The sequence below is a fragment of the Sciurus vulgaris genome (assembly GCF_902686455.1).
Source record: "Sciurus vulgaris genome assembly, chromosome: 2".
Lineage (NCBI taxonomy): Eukaryota > Metazoa > Chordata > Mammalia > Rodentia > Sciuridae > Sciurus > Sciurus vulgaris.
Window position 1 is genome coordinate 165521969 of NC_136462.1, and position 20041 is coordinate 165542009.

The following is a 20041-nucleotide window of genomic DNA, read 5'->3' on the forward strand; positions in this document are numbered from 1 at the left end:
TTATAAGTGGATTCTGTTAGTGGAGTAGCTAGGTTTGTTTGGGGCAATTTGTTTCCTTTCTTTTTCATGTTATTTGTGTGTCTACCTATCTAACAGTATGGATCTAAGGCAGTAGGGTTTCTACCTGTGGACTTATAGTGTCCCTGAAAGTTTCCCATATCCCACAAATAATAACAACCACCAGTGCAAACAATATACAGAATTAAACCAAATAGTTCCTGCTATGATGTCTACAATGTTAATTGTCACAATAAACAGAAATGATATGAGTAGTTATTGTCTACAATAAGTTTGCAAAATCGTTTATAATTTTCAATGGTGGACAATAGAAGCAATATTCTATGTAATGACTTTGAGGGTGGAAAAGAGAAGAGAGAAGTAAAAAATTAAAGGAAGAGTGAAAGAATACTAGAGATTAGCTATTAGCAGAAGAAGAAAGAAAGAGAATCATGGCCAACAAGTGAGAGAAGAAATATATATAAGAAATATATATAAAGTAAAAATTTTAAAAATCAAGAATAAAAATAAAAATAAAAGAATATAATACAAAACTGAAATATACTAATCAAACATCCTAGTCCTCAAAAGGCTGGTCTATGAAAAATAACTGTCTTCAAAAATGCTAGAAATGAGGAAAAAAAAAACCCAAATATGAGTAGTATAAATGTCCATGAATTGGGGGCTGTGGTTGTAGCTCAGTGGAAGAGCACTTGTCTGGCATGCGTGAGGCACTGGATTCACTCCTCAGGAGCACATACAAAAATAAGTAAAGTTATTGTGTCCATCTACAACTAAACAAACAAAACAAAATGTAACAATTAAACAGAGAAAAATAAAAAAGAAAAAAAGAGAGAGAGAAGAAGAAGAAAATTGATGGAAAGTTTAAGAATTTTTTCATTAGTGTTCAGAGATTTTCAGCTTCTCTTCTCAGCAGTGTTAGGTGGGGTCGTCTGGAGCATTATACTCCACACTCCAGGTTGTTGGATTGAGAGAGGTAGTCCCATAGGTGGAATTCCTGGAGGTGGGGTTTAGGCTTAGTTGGGCTCCAGGCTCATCACTGAATGCCAGTTGGTCTGGAGATTTTAAATCAGTGCATCTCCAGGACCCAGCAATTGACCATCCAGTGATCTCCCCTGTGTTCTGCTTGTGTGCAGGAGCAGCCAATTCAAAGTCTACTACCTTTGTCTAGTCTCCCGTTCAGTCTCCAAACCCAATTTCTCCTACCTCTACCCTTCTGAATTCCTGTTCAGACCAGGCATGTCTCTCCTTGCTGGTCCTGTAAGTAGCTAGATTGGAGGAGGAGGGGAGAGCTGGGTGGGTTTCCATGACCAATTGTCCCCAGTCTAAACATCTTTCCATCTTTGATTTTTTCCTGGTCATGTAGGCACATTCTACGTCATGTGCTATGGGTTTTCCAGGCTTGTATTTTGGACCAAATTTGGGTTTGCCAGGAATTGGCTCCTCCAGCTGCCAGCTCCTGCCCTTCAGCTGCAAAATGCTTCCTTCCTCTGTTCTGCACTCGCCTCTGGGAGAGATGGCATCTTCTTTTCTGCACAAGGATATTGTGAAGTGCCCATTTCAGTTTAGTCAGGCATTGTCTTTGATCTCTAAACTCTCTGTACCCAAACATGCCTCATGCCTCCTAAAAATGCAGGTTCCTTTAATTCCTTACTTTGCTCACAGAAGGACTACTCTGGCTGCTGCCTTTGACCAAAGCAATGACTGTGGCACTGGGGAGTTCTTCCTTTTTTTTAATTATATCCAATCTCCTGAGTCCCTGATGTGCTTTGAATGTCCAGTTTTAAATTGCAGTAAAGTCCCCGCCCCCCTGTCTTTTTGTTTACCCACCTTTCTGAGAAGCTGTTTTTTTTTTTGTTTTGGTTTCACACCATGGAGAGCTTGGAAAGTGACCTGCTCTATCCCGCCATCTTGAAACCCTTCTATTGCTCATTTTCAAACTAATTTTGTTTCTGTTATCTTATACACAAAAGATAACAAGTCCTGGTGAGGATGTGGATAAAAGGGAACATGGCACATTGTTGGAAGAGATGTAAATTAGTTAGTGTAGCCATAATGGAAAACAATGGAGGTTTTTGAGAAAAGTGATGTAGCAATTTGTATATATCCAAAAGGAATGAAGTTGTCATGTTGAAGAGACATCTGCACTGCCATGTTTGTTGTGTTACTATTCACAATTGCCATGATATGGAATCAACCTAAGTATCGATAACCTGATGAATGGATAAATGGATAATGAATATCTTATACATATACATAACAGATTACTATTCAGCCATAAAAAGAACGAAATTCTGCCATTTGCAACAGCATGAATGAAACTGGAGATCATTATATTAAGTTGAAGAAGTCTGGCACAACAAAATAAGAACCATATGATTTCATCCATACATGGAATATAAAAAAGTGAGACGAAAATGGTGGTATCCAGATGCTGGGGAGAATAGGAGGGAGGGAGGGAATGGGGAGAGGTGATCAATGGGTACAAAGCTATAGTATAAGAAGCTCCAGTGTGGTGCTGCATGACAGGGTGACTTTTCTATGATGAGTTTCAAAAAACCAGAAGAAAGGGCATTGAATGTTTTCACCATGAAGAAGTGATTGAGAAGACAGATTTGTTTAACCTGATTTAAATTTCATACATGTGTACATACATTGAAACATCATATTGTACCTCATTATTATGTATAATTTAAAAATTTTTATGTATAAATTAAAATTTAACAAGAGATAATGGTCTCTCATTTCAACACAGTTCCTCTCCTCCTCTTCCTGGAAACAAGAGGATTTTTATTCTATCTTCACTGTGAGAATCTAGTCCAACTCCTTGAGGTAAAATTCACAAAAGTGTAGTGGTCCTTCTATGACTGGAGTTTTTACTGTTATGCTTATACACAGTGAGCCTCCAGTCTTCATCCATTACGATTGAGCTTTTCCTACCCTTGTATTGGTTTCCAAGGAGGTTTCTTCTCTATAAATTGATATTCTCTATAGTTTTAGGGGGCAGCAGTTCTGTGACCTCATTTCCCTTAGGGATCTAAGGTATATTGATTTTTTACTTTGTCTACTTTCTACTTGCTGTTAGGATAGGGTGGTGACTTCCAAGTTCCTCTGTGTCAGACTAGAAATCAGAAGTCCTCTCTGTATCCTTTTCCAGTGGTTACTATGAATTTTTTTAAACATCCAAAATTATGGATGGAAAATTGGTTTCTAGTTTTGATTTTTTTTCTGACAAGTAAGGTTCAGAAACTTTTCACATATAACTAGACCTTTTGTATTTTTTCTTAAATTATCTGCTCACTGCTCTTACCCATATTTCTGTTGTAATGTTTGTTGATTTTCTTTGAATTAGCATTTAAATTTTATTAATTATAAAATTACCTTAAATGAAATATTCAAAAAAGGCATGGTACTATTTGTGTAGAATTAAAAAATAACCCTAAATTCCTTTTTTTTTTTTTTTTTTTAAGATAAATGGCGTGTTTGGTATTTCTGATGCTCCCCCAATAACAAGGGATTTTTTTTAAAAAAACTTATTTTATGCTGTGGTTCAAATACTTTGTTTTTACGTATTTTTCCTAAAGTAGTCAGTGACTTATTAAAATAAGGGTTTCTTTCCCCCCTCTTTTGTAATTTGAAACAAACTTGAAATTATCTTAACTGTAGGGTTTCTTTAAATCTATTTGGATAAACATGACTTTAATATGATAGAATGTACAAGTAAAATTTAAAGACACTTTCAGAGATTGAAATATTTGGGTTTCCACTTGGGTTAACATTATGCCAATATCCAGAACTTTGGTTTAATTTAATATAGGAACATAAAAGAGAATAACCAACTCATGCATTTTTAAAATACCACTGTTTGTGTAACATACAAACTCATAAAAAATGGATACTGTAAAAATAGTGCCTTAATAATACTTCATGATAACCAACTGATTATAGACTAACTGCTTAGTTAAATAGGGAAAGAAATAGATTTTCTTTTTAGTTTTTTAAAAATGATATACTTACATAGACATATAAAATGCTCTCCCAGTGATTCAGATGTGACTTTTCCTATTTATGGTTATTGTTGAGTGAATGTGGTTTCATAAATTATTCTTTTTTAGGCAAACTGTGGCTGTATAGTGTCATGTATGAAGTTCAGGGTAGCACTATAGCTTTCTTTTCCAGTAGTGAGCATGTAATCACATTACATTTTTAAATGATTTCTGGTTACTTTTAAATATAATAATTGATATAATGTTTTCTGTGAAAATCACTTTTTTTCTATCTTTGACTTTATGAACAAACTTATTATTAATGTTATCAACCTACAGTCTATGTACCTGTTGTTGAAAAGTTTCATGTGGTTTAGTATTATGATTTAAAAAAACCCCACAATTTTTGTTTTATGCTTCATTCTTTTGTAGACATGGTCTTCCACTATCTCTGACATCAGAGGTTCATTGTCAAATGTAGAATGCTACCAATGATTGAAATCAAAGGGAGTCCCTGCTCATGATTTTCCAACAAATAGAGAAATTATATTTGATAATTTCTTTAAATAACCAAATTCTTAGCAAAAGTCCCAATAATTAGTGAACTTTTACTCTCATAGGAAGAAAAGTACAATGTTGTTACATGTTTTAACCTCTTATCTGAGATAATTAACCATGTTTCATACATTTCTTTTTTCTCCAGTGCATTTTTGGATTTTTATAAAATTTTTCCCCAAATCATACTTTTCATTTCCTTCCTTTCTTCCCTCCCTTCCTTTCTTCTTCCTTCCTTCCTTCCTTCCTTCCTTCCCTCCCTCCCTCCCTCCAGGGAACTTTTAAAGAGGTGATTCAAAGGCTACATTTTATGTGTTGGAGTTATTCACTTGTTAATTTGGGAGATTCTGAGGTCTTCAGTACCATTTCCAAAGTCTGGTTTACTTTATCCCTATAGTGAGTATATACTCAAGGACAGATATATCTGCCTAAAATGGGGAAAAAAAGGTAAGATTAGGATGGGGACAGATTAGGAAGGAGTAGGGAGAGAGGAAGAGAAAGAAACATGTCCATTTCAAAGCATAAGTGGACCATTGTTAAATTTCCCCACTGTGGCAAGTTCTGAATTCCATTTCTATGGAAAAGTGGATGACAACATCTCCAAGCTGCTTCCTGCTGAAAGAAGGTGAAGTTGGGAGAAGTAATCCAATGTCCTTGTTCTCTATCAGGCAGGGCAGGTGGGGGGTGTGGACAGTTTAAGGGTATTCATCGTTAGAGCAGTCCAGAGGTCCACAGTGGCAGATGGCAGGTCTCTGGACAAGGCACATGTAGGACAGAGATCATGTTCAGTCAACAACAAATAAGACAGCAAAGCATCCTTTTAAAAAAAAATAATTAGCATGAAAACATTTGTATTCCAGCCCGTTTCTGAAAACCACAAAGACAGTAACTCATAATCATATCAGTGAAAAACAGCTCAAGTTTATTCAATGTAGGAAGTTAGATAGGTTTGTAGATTTATGAGATCAGGCTCAATTAACTCAGGACAATCTTGTGACTCTAGAGTCCTTTATGATCATTATTAGGCACTCCCACACAAGAACCCTTCCTTTATAGCCTCCAGCTTTACTTACTTTTGGTAGGGCTGACACAGTGTACATCTTAAGTTACATTAAATTTCTTTTTTTCCTTTTAAATGTCCCATGTATGACTGTGTTTAGGTTATACTCTCCTGCCAGTTGTTTACAACCAAGTTGTTCAAAACTGACCTTGTTTCTACCTACTCTTAAGAGTTAGCTGAGATTGCTCAGAAATTACTCTTGGGGTTGTATATGAAGTATCTTGGCTCCTTTAGCTTTCCTCTACCAGTGGTACCATCTGCCAGGATCAGAGTCTTGCTGACCATATGTGGCTTCTCTTGGAAGCATCAGGGATATTTCCCTCTCCAATGACCCTCCTCTTTGTGGAATTTGCACTGGTTGGCTTCCTGTTCTCTAGTGTCTTCTCAGTCTCCCTCTTTGGCAGATTGGGTGACTCACCAGAGTTGCAGGGGCCAGAAAAGGGTCCCCTTGTTCTCTGTGTCCTGACTGACCTTAGAGGGCAAGGGCCAAAATGTTGGCTGATTGTTCCTTGTCCATTTTACTTCCTTGACTTTGGTCTCCAAGTTTTTGGTTTTAAACATCCAGGAGGCCAGTTTTACCTGTCTTCAAGTAGGAATAACAGTTATACCTTCACTATCATTTTACAGATACCCTTTCATTTATTTGGGATTGGTATAGTAGTGAAAGACCATATTTAGTACTATCTGTCCTCTAGGTGATGGATTATTAGCTCAAATATGCTCAAGTTGTTTATTAGAAGCAGTACTCTGCAAAACACTAACAGGTACAGTTATAGAAGTTACAAAAAGAAATATAAAATGAATTAACAGAACAAAAAAAATATTCAGTTTATGTAATAGCTAGTAACCAAGAAAAATGATTTTATAATTCTTAAAACCTTTACTTAGTTTATATTATATCTCCTGTTTATTTTGAGATCACAATAATCTTTACATAAAAAATCGATCTTTTGAACACAAATTTAAATGAACTGATGTCTAGCCTATTTTGGAGCTATTCTAACAGGGAGTAAGGTGAAAGGCACACAATACAACATTACATCTGAAACATGAATCAAATGCAAACAAAGGCTAAGAGAGCTTTTAACTTTCTTTTTGTGGAAAATGTGGCAGAATGCTTCCAGGTTTTACAATGTCACCATTAGACAGACCAAGATGTCCTTATTACCTTCCAAAAGTACATTTAATTTCTTATTCCAATGTGAAGAGTAACACAAAATTGTATATATAACTTATTGACAATAGGTTACTTTATCCAACTATAAAACATCAAATTACATGAAAAAATACCAACCAAATTTGTTATTTCTATAGAAACCTGATACTATTGCTACAGATAATTTTAGGTTGGAGAATACCAACTTGGTGAAGTGCTATCCCTCAAGCTTTACATTTAACAAAGTTTAACTTTTAAAGTACAGTTTAGAACCTATAGTGTATGGTAACAATAATCACAGGCCTGCATGGGTTAGCAGTACTAGCAAAAATTAAAGGATAGCCTTAAATCTCTTATACATTTAAGAAACAGTGTTAATGATCAAAAATAGACTTAGTCAAAGCAAACAGATATAAGACAAGTCTTCAAATGATAGTGTAGATCATCTATGTCTCAGTTATAATGTATAAAAGAGCACTTGTTGGCCTTGCCAGTAAACATAGATAAACTTTGATTTTATAAATGTTTACATAACATGTAGACAAGGCTCAGCTAGATATAGGTCTTAGATCTATACTTATATCTAGTCACATATATTTAGGGCATCAGCTACATTTGTTATATCTAAAATAATAGTTGTTTTTCTAACCAGTTAAAAAATAATCATTTAAAAGACTTTAAAACAGGTTCAAACCCTAATTTCTTTAAGACTCATTTTCCCTAATAGTAAAACCTAACAGTTTCAAGAAAATTGTCTTGATAGATAAGAGCAGATTAATGTTTTAGACTTTACTTCATATTAGTACATTAAAGTTTAACTTTGTGGTAATTATAGCCAATTTAATCACAGACACAAACTTTTTGAGATTTTTCTTCCACAAACCTTTTGAGACTTACTTAGATATTCACAACTTGTTTAAATCCTTAGTTTTGTACTCTTTTTTTTTTTTTTTTTTTTTTAAATCTTGGACTTTCTCATCCAGAAACATTTCTTTTACTTTCTAATTTTCTGTACTAAAATGTTATATACCTATAACTTTCTTTTATCCTTTATAGTTGTGGACCCTTTCTTAAATTCATATCTGAAACAGTCCTTATGAATGTTACCTGTGCATTTAGTTTGCACAAGTTTCATCTCAGCAGAGGATTGGACAATCCAGCATATATAAAAACTGTGCCTTAATCTTTTTTCTCCCAGGTTGCATTCAGGGGGTTGGAGCAAAGGATGTTTTTGAGCCTGACCTGTCCCCCTTATCTTTATCAGAATGACATCAAGTTTGAGTTTTCCACTGTCATTTGTACCCACAGGCTCTTTTTGAGCCCTTTTCTTATATTAGGCATATAGATATGCAATGGAGGAGGCCTTTCCATCCTTTCCCTTAGGCTTCCTTGAAGATTTCTTTGCAGGCTGCCTACAAAATGTAAGTTGGCTTTAGTTTCTGTGTTTTTCTTTTTTGGGTACAGTTGTTTATTCTGCCACTCTCCCCATAGTTTGATGGGATACTATTAAAGCAAGAATTGCTTTGTCCTAGTGATGAATATCCCCTGGCCAAATGGGGTGTCCTGTCACATCTTAAAAGGGGAGACTATTTCTGTTCCCAGGTCATAAACTAATAGTGCTGGAAACTGTCACCACATCCTTTGTGGCCAGCTGCCTCTAACCCACATGGGCAAAAGGAGCTGGAGGGCAGGGCAGAGGCCAGGTTCTCTGTGGTCATTTTTCTACAGTCCGGGCAACTTCCCTGGGATTCTCCCCCGAATCCCCGCCTTCCAGTTTAAGCGTAGTGTCCTTGACCCACAGTGAGATAATCTGTGGCTGCCTGGAGCCAGGCTGATAAACAGTGCTGGGAGTGCCAGCACTAGGTTTTAAAGATCTCGATCTTTCTTAACCTCTTTTTCTTGTGTCCTGCTATCCTTGTGTGCCAGAAGCAGTGTATTTTGATACCTTCAAATTAGTTCCTGATTATTCAGGTCCCTAATCATGCAACTGCATAAATGCCTGTACATACGGGATCTCTTTCATATACTTTACCCCAGACAGACCAATTTCAGCTTCAAGATTGTATAATAATCCAGAAAGCTATGCAAAACCCAGATTGTTACAGTAAAACATTTCTTAGGCTTATACCTATAGGTGGCCATTTCTTTAACTTACTGTACCTCTAACAGACCAACCCCAATTGCAAGATTGTACAATAAAGAAACACAAGAGACAACATGAGAGAAGCACCACAACCATTACTGACAAATTGACCAGCCCATGATCTTTCCCAAGAGTCTACCAATAGGATCAATGCAGTGTTAGCCATATCTTAAAGGGGCAGTAACTGATACAAAAAACAAAAACAAAAACAAAAACAGACAACCAGAGGGAATTCCAAACCCGTGACCAACAAACAGATGACAATCTAGAAAAGACCAGAAGGGAGTATATATTCCTAGGTTCTCAAGTTCCACTCTACCATGACTCCTACACCAGTGGCACTACAAATGTCTCCACAAAGAAAGACCAGATATTCCCATCAATAGGAACCATATGTGTGGAATCAAGGGTCTCAGTGTGCACACTAGGAGACTTACCAATGGCCAAGGGTATTGTGACTTTACTGAGTTAAGTTTCTTTTTTATCAAAGTGGACCTTGATGGAGCAGCCTGTACCATTCAGGGAGAGAAGGCATGAGTTCCCTGAAGCAAAAGGAGCTTTGGCAGTTGCTGGGATAGTCCTGCAGTCCCTCCCTTTACTCACAGGAACAGCTCCTTCGCTCAACCTGAGGCAAACTCACCCATCTCCTAACTCTCCTTCTGTTGACTGTCAACAAGTTCCACAGCCACTTTGCATCCTCAACATGAAAGTGGGGTTCCTTGGAGAGCTTAGTCTACTCAAGAGAGTTGGAGTGGGGGTTCCTCTGGGGTCCCATCTGGGGTGCCACATTTATTTCTGAAAGTATGGTCCTCATCCCTGATGTCAATCCAATAATGAGGACATGGTTTTGAGACAGGAAAAAGAAGTTTTATTGCATTACTAGCAAAGGAAAAACACAGGGGACTTCTGTCCCAGAGGCAGACTGTGATTCTACATTTTTCATTTTTAAACACTAAAATATTTTTCCTTTATGATTGTGTGGAACTTGAGGGGACTTCTAAAAGAATGGAATCTCTTTATTGACAATTTAAAGATGTTTCTCCATTATTATAAACACCATAATATCCTATTGTATTCACATATTCAAATTACAAAGTAAGGAAAATGATAAATTTGACATTCCCCAAAATGTTATTTAACACTAATTCTTGGGCTCTAGGCTTTTATATTTTCAAAATTTTGTTTATCTTAACAAATATTTACTGAAAGCCATGAGTGTTCAAGGTACTTTGTTGGCTTATATGAGAGAATCTCAGATAGATAAAACAAAACAGCCTAGTTACCAAGGAACTTGCATTCCAGAAAAGAAAAGGCAAATGCACAGTAAATAAAGCATTAGGTATTAGGTACAATAAGAACTGTACTAAAGTTTAGGGAACACACAGACTTGCCTTTGGCCAATTTTGTGAAATTGAGATTTTGGAATATTCTGACTACATATAATCTAAAAATTCTAGACAAAACAGTAAAGGCAAAAATCACACTTTGAAGTGAATGGGTGAAATTTTTCATTTATTTCATAGATGGATGTAGCTCTCAGGTACTTGTCAGAAATAATTGGAAAGCCTCAAGGAATTTACTCTTAGCTCATATCTGAAAGATTTCCTTTATATATTAATCTAAAATAAAAGCATAAAATAAGTTAAAATACCAGTAAGGGAAAGCTTCCATGAGAAAGAACAAGTATGTCCATGGGAGCTTTAGCCAAACTACCCAAAACTTTAGCTATTACTTTTACTAGATAGAAAGTGTAAAACTGGTATATTTTAGGCCTTGATATTTTTAAATAGGTACTATTATTTTGGAAAAATATTTGTAATTTTCATGAAAAGTGGAATATGGGCCTACCCCAAAGCCCTGAAATTCTGGTCCTAGATATGTTTTTTGTACCAGATGAAATACACAAGAATATTTATAGCATTGGTTTTCTTTGTTTTCCACATTTTTTATTGGTGCATTATAGTTGTACCTAATGATGGGATTGTTTGTTACATATTTATATGATAGCATTGTTTCTCTTAACAGCAAAAGTAGAAACAACTCTTAGGTCTATCAGTAAAAGACTAGTGAAAAATGAATGCATTGCAGCTACACATATCAGTATGAATGAACCTTAAACTCATAAAACCAAATTTAAAGATGTAATTTTTAGAGGACTAGCATTAGTCTGCTACTATTAATATAACTTTTCAAAATTAGGAATTTACTTTTTTATTTTATTACAGAAACATTTTAAAAGTTTGTTGTTTTTAGTTATATATGACAGTAGAGTGTATTTTGACATATCATACATACATAGAATATAATTTCCCATTCTTTGCTGTACGTGATGTGGAGTTATATGGTTGTGTATTCATATATGAACACTGAAAGTTATGTTGAATTCATTCTACTGTTTTCCCATTCCTGTCCCTACTCTCTTCCCCCCCATTTAACCTCTCCAGTTCAGTGAACCTCTACTCCTTCTTCCCCCCTGGCCTGTTGTGAGTCAGCATCTGCATATCAGAGAGAGCATTTGGCCTTTGATTTTTTGGGATTGGATATTTCATTTAGTATGATAGTCTCCAGTTCTATCCATTACTGGCAAATGCCATAATTTCTTTTTTTTTTTTAATAGTTGAGTAATATTCCATTGTGTATATATACCACATTTTCTTTATTCATTCATCTATTGAAGGGTGCCTAGGTTGGTTCCATAGTTTAGCTATTGTGAATTGAACTGGTATAAATATTGATTTGGATGCGTAACTATAGTATGCTGTCTCTCTCTTAAGCAGGGTATAAACTCTGAGAGATTTTGACAGTTATTTTCCTCCAGTCCTAACTCCTTCGCAGCTAAAACAGTAGAAAATACAAGTGAGTGAAAGTAGAACTGTGGATAAAAATCTTAGAGGATGTCTACCTTCAAGGGTTGGTGGAAGAGTATCTTGTGAAGGGGATACAAAAGAGAAGAATAGGAGAAGAGAAAATACTGTGATTTGGAAGCTGGAGGTATAAGGAATTTATTTTACATAACTAAAGAATTGCCATGTATTGAAACATGTAAATGAATATGGAGGGAAAGATTTTGGTTTAGGCATTAAGAGGCTTGAGGTAAATCAACTTTTTAAGTTGTGTAGTGACTGGGTAAGAAAAAAACTCCACTGAGTAGCTAAGCAAAAAAGAGAATCAAAAATGATGAAGGTCTTGTGAGACAATTTCTTTGCTGACAAGTTATAACATTTCAAGTTCAATAGATCACTCATATCTACAATTTAACTTCTAAACTTTGTGCAAATATAATATAAACTTAATGAAGACTAACACTAGGCTTTTTATTAGTTTTTTCTTTAACTGTACTACATTTCATAGAAGGTCACAGAGTTGCAAGATAAGCACATTTTTATTCCTTCATGATATAAGACACATGTAGATTTCTAGAATATTATTAAGTGTATAGAAGTCTCAGAATTCAGAATGCATTTAAGTGAGTGGGTGGAATAGGGATAGCAGGAAAAAGATGAGAAATTTCTATAAGGATGAAAGTCATTTTAGAGAAAAGTATGCTTTTCTAAGGACCTTCAGGAATGTTTGTTAGAAACCCAATGGCAGAATTTAATAACTTTTTCTTATCTTTTTCTGGGAGTTTTGTGGTGAGTCCTGAAATACTTCTTAGAATAGCCTCTTTTTCATTTTTTTTAAATAGAGGCTTAAAATATCTCATTTTAGACCAAGATGCAAAAAAAAAAAAAAAAAAAAAAAAAAAAAAGCAAAACAAACTGTGTAGTCATCTAGTCTTCCAATCCTTGACAAAGGTTCCCAAAACACCTTTGTCTCTTTAACAAAGGGGAAAACTGATTATCTGTATGTAGAATAATGAGACCAGACCCTTATCTCTCACCGTACATAAAAATCAATTCAAAATGGATCAAAGACCTAGAAACTGTACAACTCCTAGAAGAAAACAGGGTCAATATTCCAGCATACAGACACAGGCAACAACTTTCTTAATAAAATCACTAAAGCTCAGGAAATAATGCCAAGAATTAAAAGATGTGATGGCATCAAATTGAAAAAAAAAACTTTTGTACAGGGAAGAAAACATTTGAGAATGTAAAGAGAGAAACTGCAGAATGGAAGAAAATCTTTGCTAGCTATTCTTCTGACACAGTATTAATATTTAGCACATATGTATAAAAACCCTAAATAACCCAATTAATAAATGGGCAAGTAAATTAAACAGATACTTCTCTAAAGAAGAAATGCAAATGGTTAACAAATATATGAAAAAATGTTTAACATCATTAGCAGTTAGGTAAATGTAAATCGAAATTACACAGAGATTTCATCTCACACCAGTCACAATGGCAGTCTTCAATAATATAAAGAATAATAAATGCTGGAGAGGATATGGGAAAAAAAGAACACATTTATGCTTTGATGGAATTGTGAAGTAGTATGATCACTATGGAAATCAGTATGGAGCTTCCTCAAAGGCTAGACATGGAACTGCCACTTATCCCAGCTGTATCACTCCTCAGTATTTATTCTAAAGTCAGCATACTATAGCAATACATGGATACTTATGTTTATAACAGCACAATTCACAATAGCCAGACTATGGAACCAGCCTAGGTGTCCATCAATGGGTGAATGGATAAAGAAAATGTGGTATATATACACAATGGAGTTTTATTCAGCCTAAAGAAAAATGAAATTATGCCATTTGCAGGAAAATGGGTGGAACTAGAGACCTACATCATGTTTTGCAAAATAAGTCAAACTCAAAAAGTTAAGGGTCATATGTTTTCTCTCATATAGGGAAGGTAAAGAGGAAAAAGGAAAGCAAAGGTAGGAATGAATTTCCTAAAAATCAAAGGGAGATCAGCAGAGGAAAAGGACCAAGGTGTGGGAGACAGGGTGAGGATGGGAAGTGCTGGGGAGTGATATTGGCCAAATTATGTTGTTACATTGTGTACATGTTTGAATATGTAACAACAAATCCCACCATTATGTACAACTATGCACTAGTATAAAAATGTAGAGGAAAAAAATACAAAGAAAGAAAGCTGTGTGGTAGTGCCAGGAGGCTGATAAATAGTGTGATTAAGTGGATTCCCAGTGGAATTGTTAAAAGTAGTAAAAATTTGAGACTTTCCCCCCTTTGGCTAGAATGGATGATTAAAAGCCATATTTGTTTACTCAAGCAATTATCACTTTAAAATAATAGTCTATCTACTTATTAAACTGAATAATACCTAAGTTTTATCTTTCACTTCATGTTAAGTATAAGAATAGAATCATGACAATTTTCAGGGAACCCCAAAGTTGCCTCCATTGACATGGTTGATATATTTTTATCTTGGGATAAAATGGGTCAACCTGTTTTGAGCAATTCAGTCATTTTTGGCTTCTTCCTCTTTTCTTACAAAAAGAAAAAAAAAAGGCTAGGCTTTGTTATTGTATTAAATTAATAACTGGATTGATCAGCAGCAGACTAACAAGAGAAACTTATTAGAATCAGACAGCAGTAGGAGAATAATGTCATAATGTTTTGTGCTCTCAAAACAGAAAAACAAAAACAGAAGTTGGTTTACTCCCTGTGGTTTAAGTTTCCTGTTTATTCAAACTCTAGTCTTCCACATCCTGGAAATTCCTTATATTTTGGACACTGTGCTTTTTAAGTAGCAGAGGGTGACTCTATCAACAGAATATGTGTTTTCTTTCAACTCAGGTCTTTTGGGAAACAAACCAGAAGCCATTTAAAAGAGCTAGTAAATTTTGATAACTGGAAATAATTTATTAGTATTATTTGGTTGGAAAGCAAATAATAAGCATAGAACTATCAAAAGAAAAGAAAACAATCACACATACAAACTCAAAACTTTGTAAACAGTCTCATGTTACTTTAAAAAGTATCAGTTTTGTTGCTGTTCTGTTTGATTTCAAAGGTAGATAAACTTGGGGACCATGAATTTGATTGTAAAAGTTGGTGCTTTACACAATTGGGAGCTGCTGAACTATTTATGATAGGTATTTTATTATTAGTTTTCTGTTAAAAGATATTTATGAAGTATTAGCATGTAATTAAAACCACAAATGGAATTTGTTTCATTCTGTGCAGAAAAAATGAAGGTGGTCCTTTGCATATTAGTAATTATTTTTCTACTAAGGGTACTGATTAGGTGATCAAAAAGCTTTTTTTTCTTCTTCTTTTTTTGAGTGGGGGTGTTTCTTCTTTTAGTTCGTGAGCATGTGGAGAAAACCACTAATATTATTTACAGTAAATTCAAAGCACATAATTATAACGTTACACAAAGGAAAGGAAAATTAAGTCCTATGAAGCCAAAGACTGAGTTGCACAGTTTATTGACTGAGTTTGAATAGAGCCTATGCTGCATTTGGTGGATTGGGTGAATAAATATGTCCATAATTATTGCAATGCTTATAATAGAATTGAGAGTTCTTTTAAAGTTGTGAAGTTGTTTCCCTTTAGTTTAATTTTTAAAAAACATCAAATATTTGAAAGTAACAATGATTTTTAAGCCTGTGAAAATCCTATATTCATGAAGGAAGAATAGAGTATATGTACACAACATTGTTCTTAACATTTTGTAAATGTGGTAAAATGTAAGCCATTCATTAACATTAATGATGGGCAGCTTAAGCTGAGTGCTTCTGAAACTCAAGGATGTTGATGATTTTCTGGTGTTTTTACCTTGCTTTTGGGTTGCTTTTCAGCTTAAAGTTACACAAATTCAGAGTATCTTCTTTGTTTGTTTTATTTTTAAAAAATTTTTATTGGTTCTTTCTAGTTATCCATGGTAGTAGAATTCATTTTGACATAATTGCTTTTATTTGTTTTTAATAACAAGATATCTATTTTAGAACATTTAAATCAAGTAGCAGCCTTCATTATTTGAATTTGTGATTAGGAATTTTGTAATTGTATTTGTTGGAAAAATATTTGTGTTTACTGTAAGTTTGTGTGTGTGTGTGCGCGCGCGTGCGCGCGCGCGCGCGCATGTGCGCACACACCCGTGCTTGGGACCTTTTTTAAGGTAAAAAAATAATACCATCTATCTTCCTTCCCTTCTTTCTCTTCCTGTGGTTAAAATATTGATACTTTAAACCATTTCATTTGAGAGCAACTAGCCTTAAAAAATATTTTTAAAATAACTGAAAAAACTTTTTAATGTACTATTCCTAAATTAAAAAGCTAAGGGAGGGCTGAGGATACAGCTCAGTGGTAGAGCACTTGCCTAGCATGCCTGAAGTCCTGAGTTTGATCTCCTGCATTAAATAATTCTCCTGGTCCTTTGAAAGTGAAGACAAAATCTTTATTTTCCCACTGGGGAGGAAAGCACTTAGAACCAAGCAACTCTCTGCAACCTTCAACCCTGATTGGAGGCACGAACACACTTATGAGGCACAAAGAGGGGAGGGAAGGAGAAGCAATCATAATCATAAGGTACATTTCATACAAATGGAAAGTTATAAAAAAAGAGTCATATAGTCATATTTTCTGAGAGATTATATTCTCAGAAAAACAAACTTATGTTAGTCCCATAGATCAAGGATGTTGTGGTCAGGGTGCAAGTAAATCGGGGTGGAGGTGTTAGCTTCTATTTGAGTGGACTCATGTGGAAGGGGGCCAGTTTCACACATGGTGAGGTATCTGAACAAAATGGGGTAAGTCTGGACTAATTTTCAAATCAGCCCATAACATTTCAATAGATTAGATATGATAATTGAAATTACTAATAATAGTCTTAGATATAAAAATATTATTGTAATTTAGGTAGCAAAATGTCTTTATTCCTCGATGTCATCTATAGCCTTTTAGGATGAAGGATTATAATATTTGAAACTTCCTTTCAAGTGATTCAGGAAAAAAGATGTGTATATGTGTGTGCACGTGTTTATATTTCTATATTTTTGAGCAAATACAAATGCAGGAAGATATTAATTTGAGAATTCAGGTGAGGAGTACATAAATTTTTATTGTATTATGATTTAAGCTTTTCTGATATTTAAATTTTAGTTTTATAATAAACTGCCAAACTCTTTTCTAGAGTGGCTGTAAAATATTTCATTTCCACTAGCAAGGTATGAGTGACTGACTTTCTTCATATCTTTGCTAGCATTTGGTGTTGTCATAATCTTGAAAATTCCGATAGGTATATACTGATATTGTATTTTCCCTAGTTATTTGCTTTTTTAAAAAATCATGGTAAACTTCACATGACATAAATTTATCATCTTAACCATTTTTAAGTATTCCATTTGGTGGTGTTAAGTACATTCACAATGTTGTGCAGCAAATCTCTAAGCTCTTTTCATATTGCAAAACTGAAACTCAGTATCTATAAATAACAACTCCTCTTTCTTCTCTCTCCATAGCCCCTGGCAAGTATGATCTTCTTTCTGTCTTTATGAATTTGATTATTCTAGGTACTTCTTATAAGTGTAATTATATAGGCATTGTCTTTTTGTGAGTGGCATATTTTAATTTAGAATAATTTATTTAAGTTTCATTCATGTTGTAAGAATCAGAATTTCATTCATTTTTGTGTCTATGTAATACCCAATGCATTGTATGTATAAACCACATTTAAAAAATTTGTCAATGGATACATGGGTAATTTGTTAGAGCTGCCATAATAAAGTATTATAGCCTGTTTAAACAATAGACATTTATTTCCTTATAGCTTTAGGGGTTACAAGTCTGAGATCAAGAAACTAGCAGGGTTGATTTCTTCAGAGTTCTATTTGGCTTGTCTTTTCCCTGTGTCTTCACATGGTCTTCCCTTTGTGCACTTCTCTTTCCTAATTTCCTCTTTAACAAAACAAGCCATGTGGGATTAGGACTCACTAATGAACTCCTTTACCCTTAATTACCTCTTTAAAGAACCTATTTCCAAATATAGTCACATTCTGAGGTACTAAGGGTCAGGACTTCAAAATATGAATTTGGGAATGCAGAGGGGAGGGACAAAATCTAGCCCATAAAACCTACCTTTGGCTCTTATAAAAAATGCTGCAATGAGGATTGTCCTCCGCACAGAGGGCTGGGAGCGGGCGGTCAGTCGGCCCTACCTATCCCGGTCTGACCTTCTTGGGGAGTGTCCCCTTCCCTTGCCGCTGGTTGAGAAGAGCAAGGGGGCTTAAGACCCCAACATCTGGCGCCCAGCATGGGGCCCCTCAAGGCTGAACCGCAGCCAAAGTGAAGAGGTAGTTTCGAAACCGAAAGTATCAGCAGATCGGGCCAAGCGAGTTCCGAGGTAAGGCATCCCTGAAAAGGTGGGGCAAACACACACCACCCTGTGATGTGTGACAGGTGACCCTGTGCTCTCAGCTCTTAGACTCATGCTGAAGAGTAGGGGCCTTGAGTGGTCTGATACATAAGCGGAAAAAGCCTGGGACACCTTTACTTGGGTGGCCCCTTGGTTTCCTGCCGCTAATCTTTTTGACTGATCCACATGGGATCGTGTAGAACAATTTGTTAAGAAGAGGGAAATCAATTTAGGGGAGGGTTCCCCATTAGGAGTCTGCCCTACATTATCCGCCCTTAAGGCCTGCTTCTCTCCAGGACCTCGCAAAGAGGGCTCCAAGTTTCTCCCCAAAGAGCTGCCACCTAAAGAACCGCTGGCTCCTCCCGTTGCATCTCCTTCCAGAAACTTGCCACATAGTAAACAACGTTGGGAGACCTTTATTGAGGAGCCCAATCCATCTCCATCTGCTCCTCCCAAGGTTGAGGAACCACGAGGGCAGCCAGCCTCTACACATAGAGAGGACCCATTTCTGCCCCAGGGAGGCTCATTGCCATCATCTTGTATTCTGGGGCCACATCAGACTCCAATGAAAGCCCTTGCCCTCCTCCTTCCAGATGGTGGGAAATCTTCCTGGTGGCCATTTTATGATACTGGGCAAGAACTCACAGACTCTAACCTCCCCCCTCCCTGTATGGCCTTCCTGGTAAATGTTAAAAAGTTAGTTTGGGAAGGAATGACTACCGATCACAAATTGGCCTGTGCAGGGATGGAAGATCGCTCCATGGGTAGGTGGATTGTGGCTACCAAAGATATCGGCACACAGCTTCCACAAGCAAGCGGGCAGATGGAAAGGGATTCCTTATCTTCAAGTCTCTTCTTTCTTGCTCTTCTCTGCTCTTCCTGCAAACTCCTTCTTCTCCCCCTCCTCCAACTTTGCCCCACCCAGCCCACCTAGTCCTCCTGCCATCAGGTCCCACATACGCCAGTGTGGAGGGAGTAACCAGCCCAACCATCAGTGGCATGTCCTACTAAGGAGTATGATATAGTAGCCCCAGGCCCCACAAGTATTGGGAGATAATTGTTTCACAATTTTCTGCATCCAAACCTGAATTGATTACTAACCAGGAATAACAGTTAAAATGCCCTAGGCATCAAGTTTCTGCTGGAGCATTTTAGCCCCTTTCAGATCCTGATCTCAGTCAAGGCTTACATTGAAATGTAAATAGAGAAAGCCTGAAGGCTCAGTAGGAGACCTTCTCAAACCAAAGGAAAAAAAAGAGCAAAAAGTCTTACCTGAACTCCAGCAAAAGTAAATTTTATGGTGCTTTACTAAAGTACTTAATGGCCGTATTATTTTTCCAGGACTCTTGTTTTTTTTTTTTTAATTCTACATTTCTTTTGAGCTCATGACTTTTTGATCAGTTCTGTTTTTTTATTCAACTAGAGTTTTTGAACATCTGTTACATTGCAATGGAGATTCACCTATAAAGTTTCAAGGCCTTTGATTTTGTGTTATGTGTATGTCATGCTGTCTGGTGTCATGGTTTGTCTGTATCAAAACTGAGCGCTCCTAAAATTAAAATTTAAAAATGGATCCAAATACTTTTAATTCATGTGATTTAAAAAAGTTCAATTTAAATTGGGTAAACTAATAGAAGTAAAATGTCTTGAAAATAACTTGCAAGTCTCTAGGTGGTCAAACTAATAAAATGTTGATGTTAATAAAATGTTTAACATCAATTTTTCTAGGACTTTCCTTCAACAAGAAAAAGATGGCAAATACTGTTCAGGACACTTGTCTGGATATCTTGGTTTTTACAAAATAAGTGAATTAGAGTTGACATGCATGGGATTACTCAAATGTGTTTG

General features: G+C 35.8%; 1 protein-coding gene across 6 annotated transcripts in view; it reads left to right on the forward strand.

The window, feature by feature from the left end:
• Nucleotides 1-20041, forward strand: part of TASP1 (taspase 1) — a 323082-nt gene that overhangs the window by 197059 nt on the left and 105982 nt on the right. For 2 of the 6 annotated variants that reach the window (XM_079128500.1, XM_079128501.1), the window contains one exon: nt 9409-11174. The exons of 2 other annotated variants lie outside the window; for them this stretch is intronic. In XM_079128500.1, coding sequence (XP_078984626.1) covers nt 9409-9717 — 309 coding nt within the window. In that variant the 3' untranslated portion in view covers nt 9718-11174. Of the gene's footprint in view, nt 1-9408; nt 11187-20041 lie in introns of those variants that run through there. 2 more of the 6 variants (XM_079128503.1, XM_079128504.1) reach the window with 2 other exon arrangements.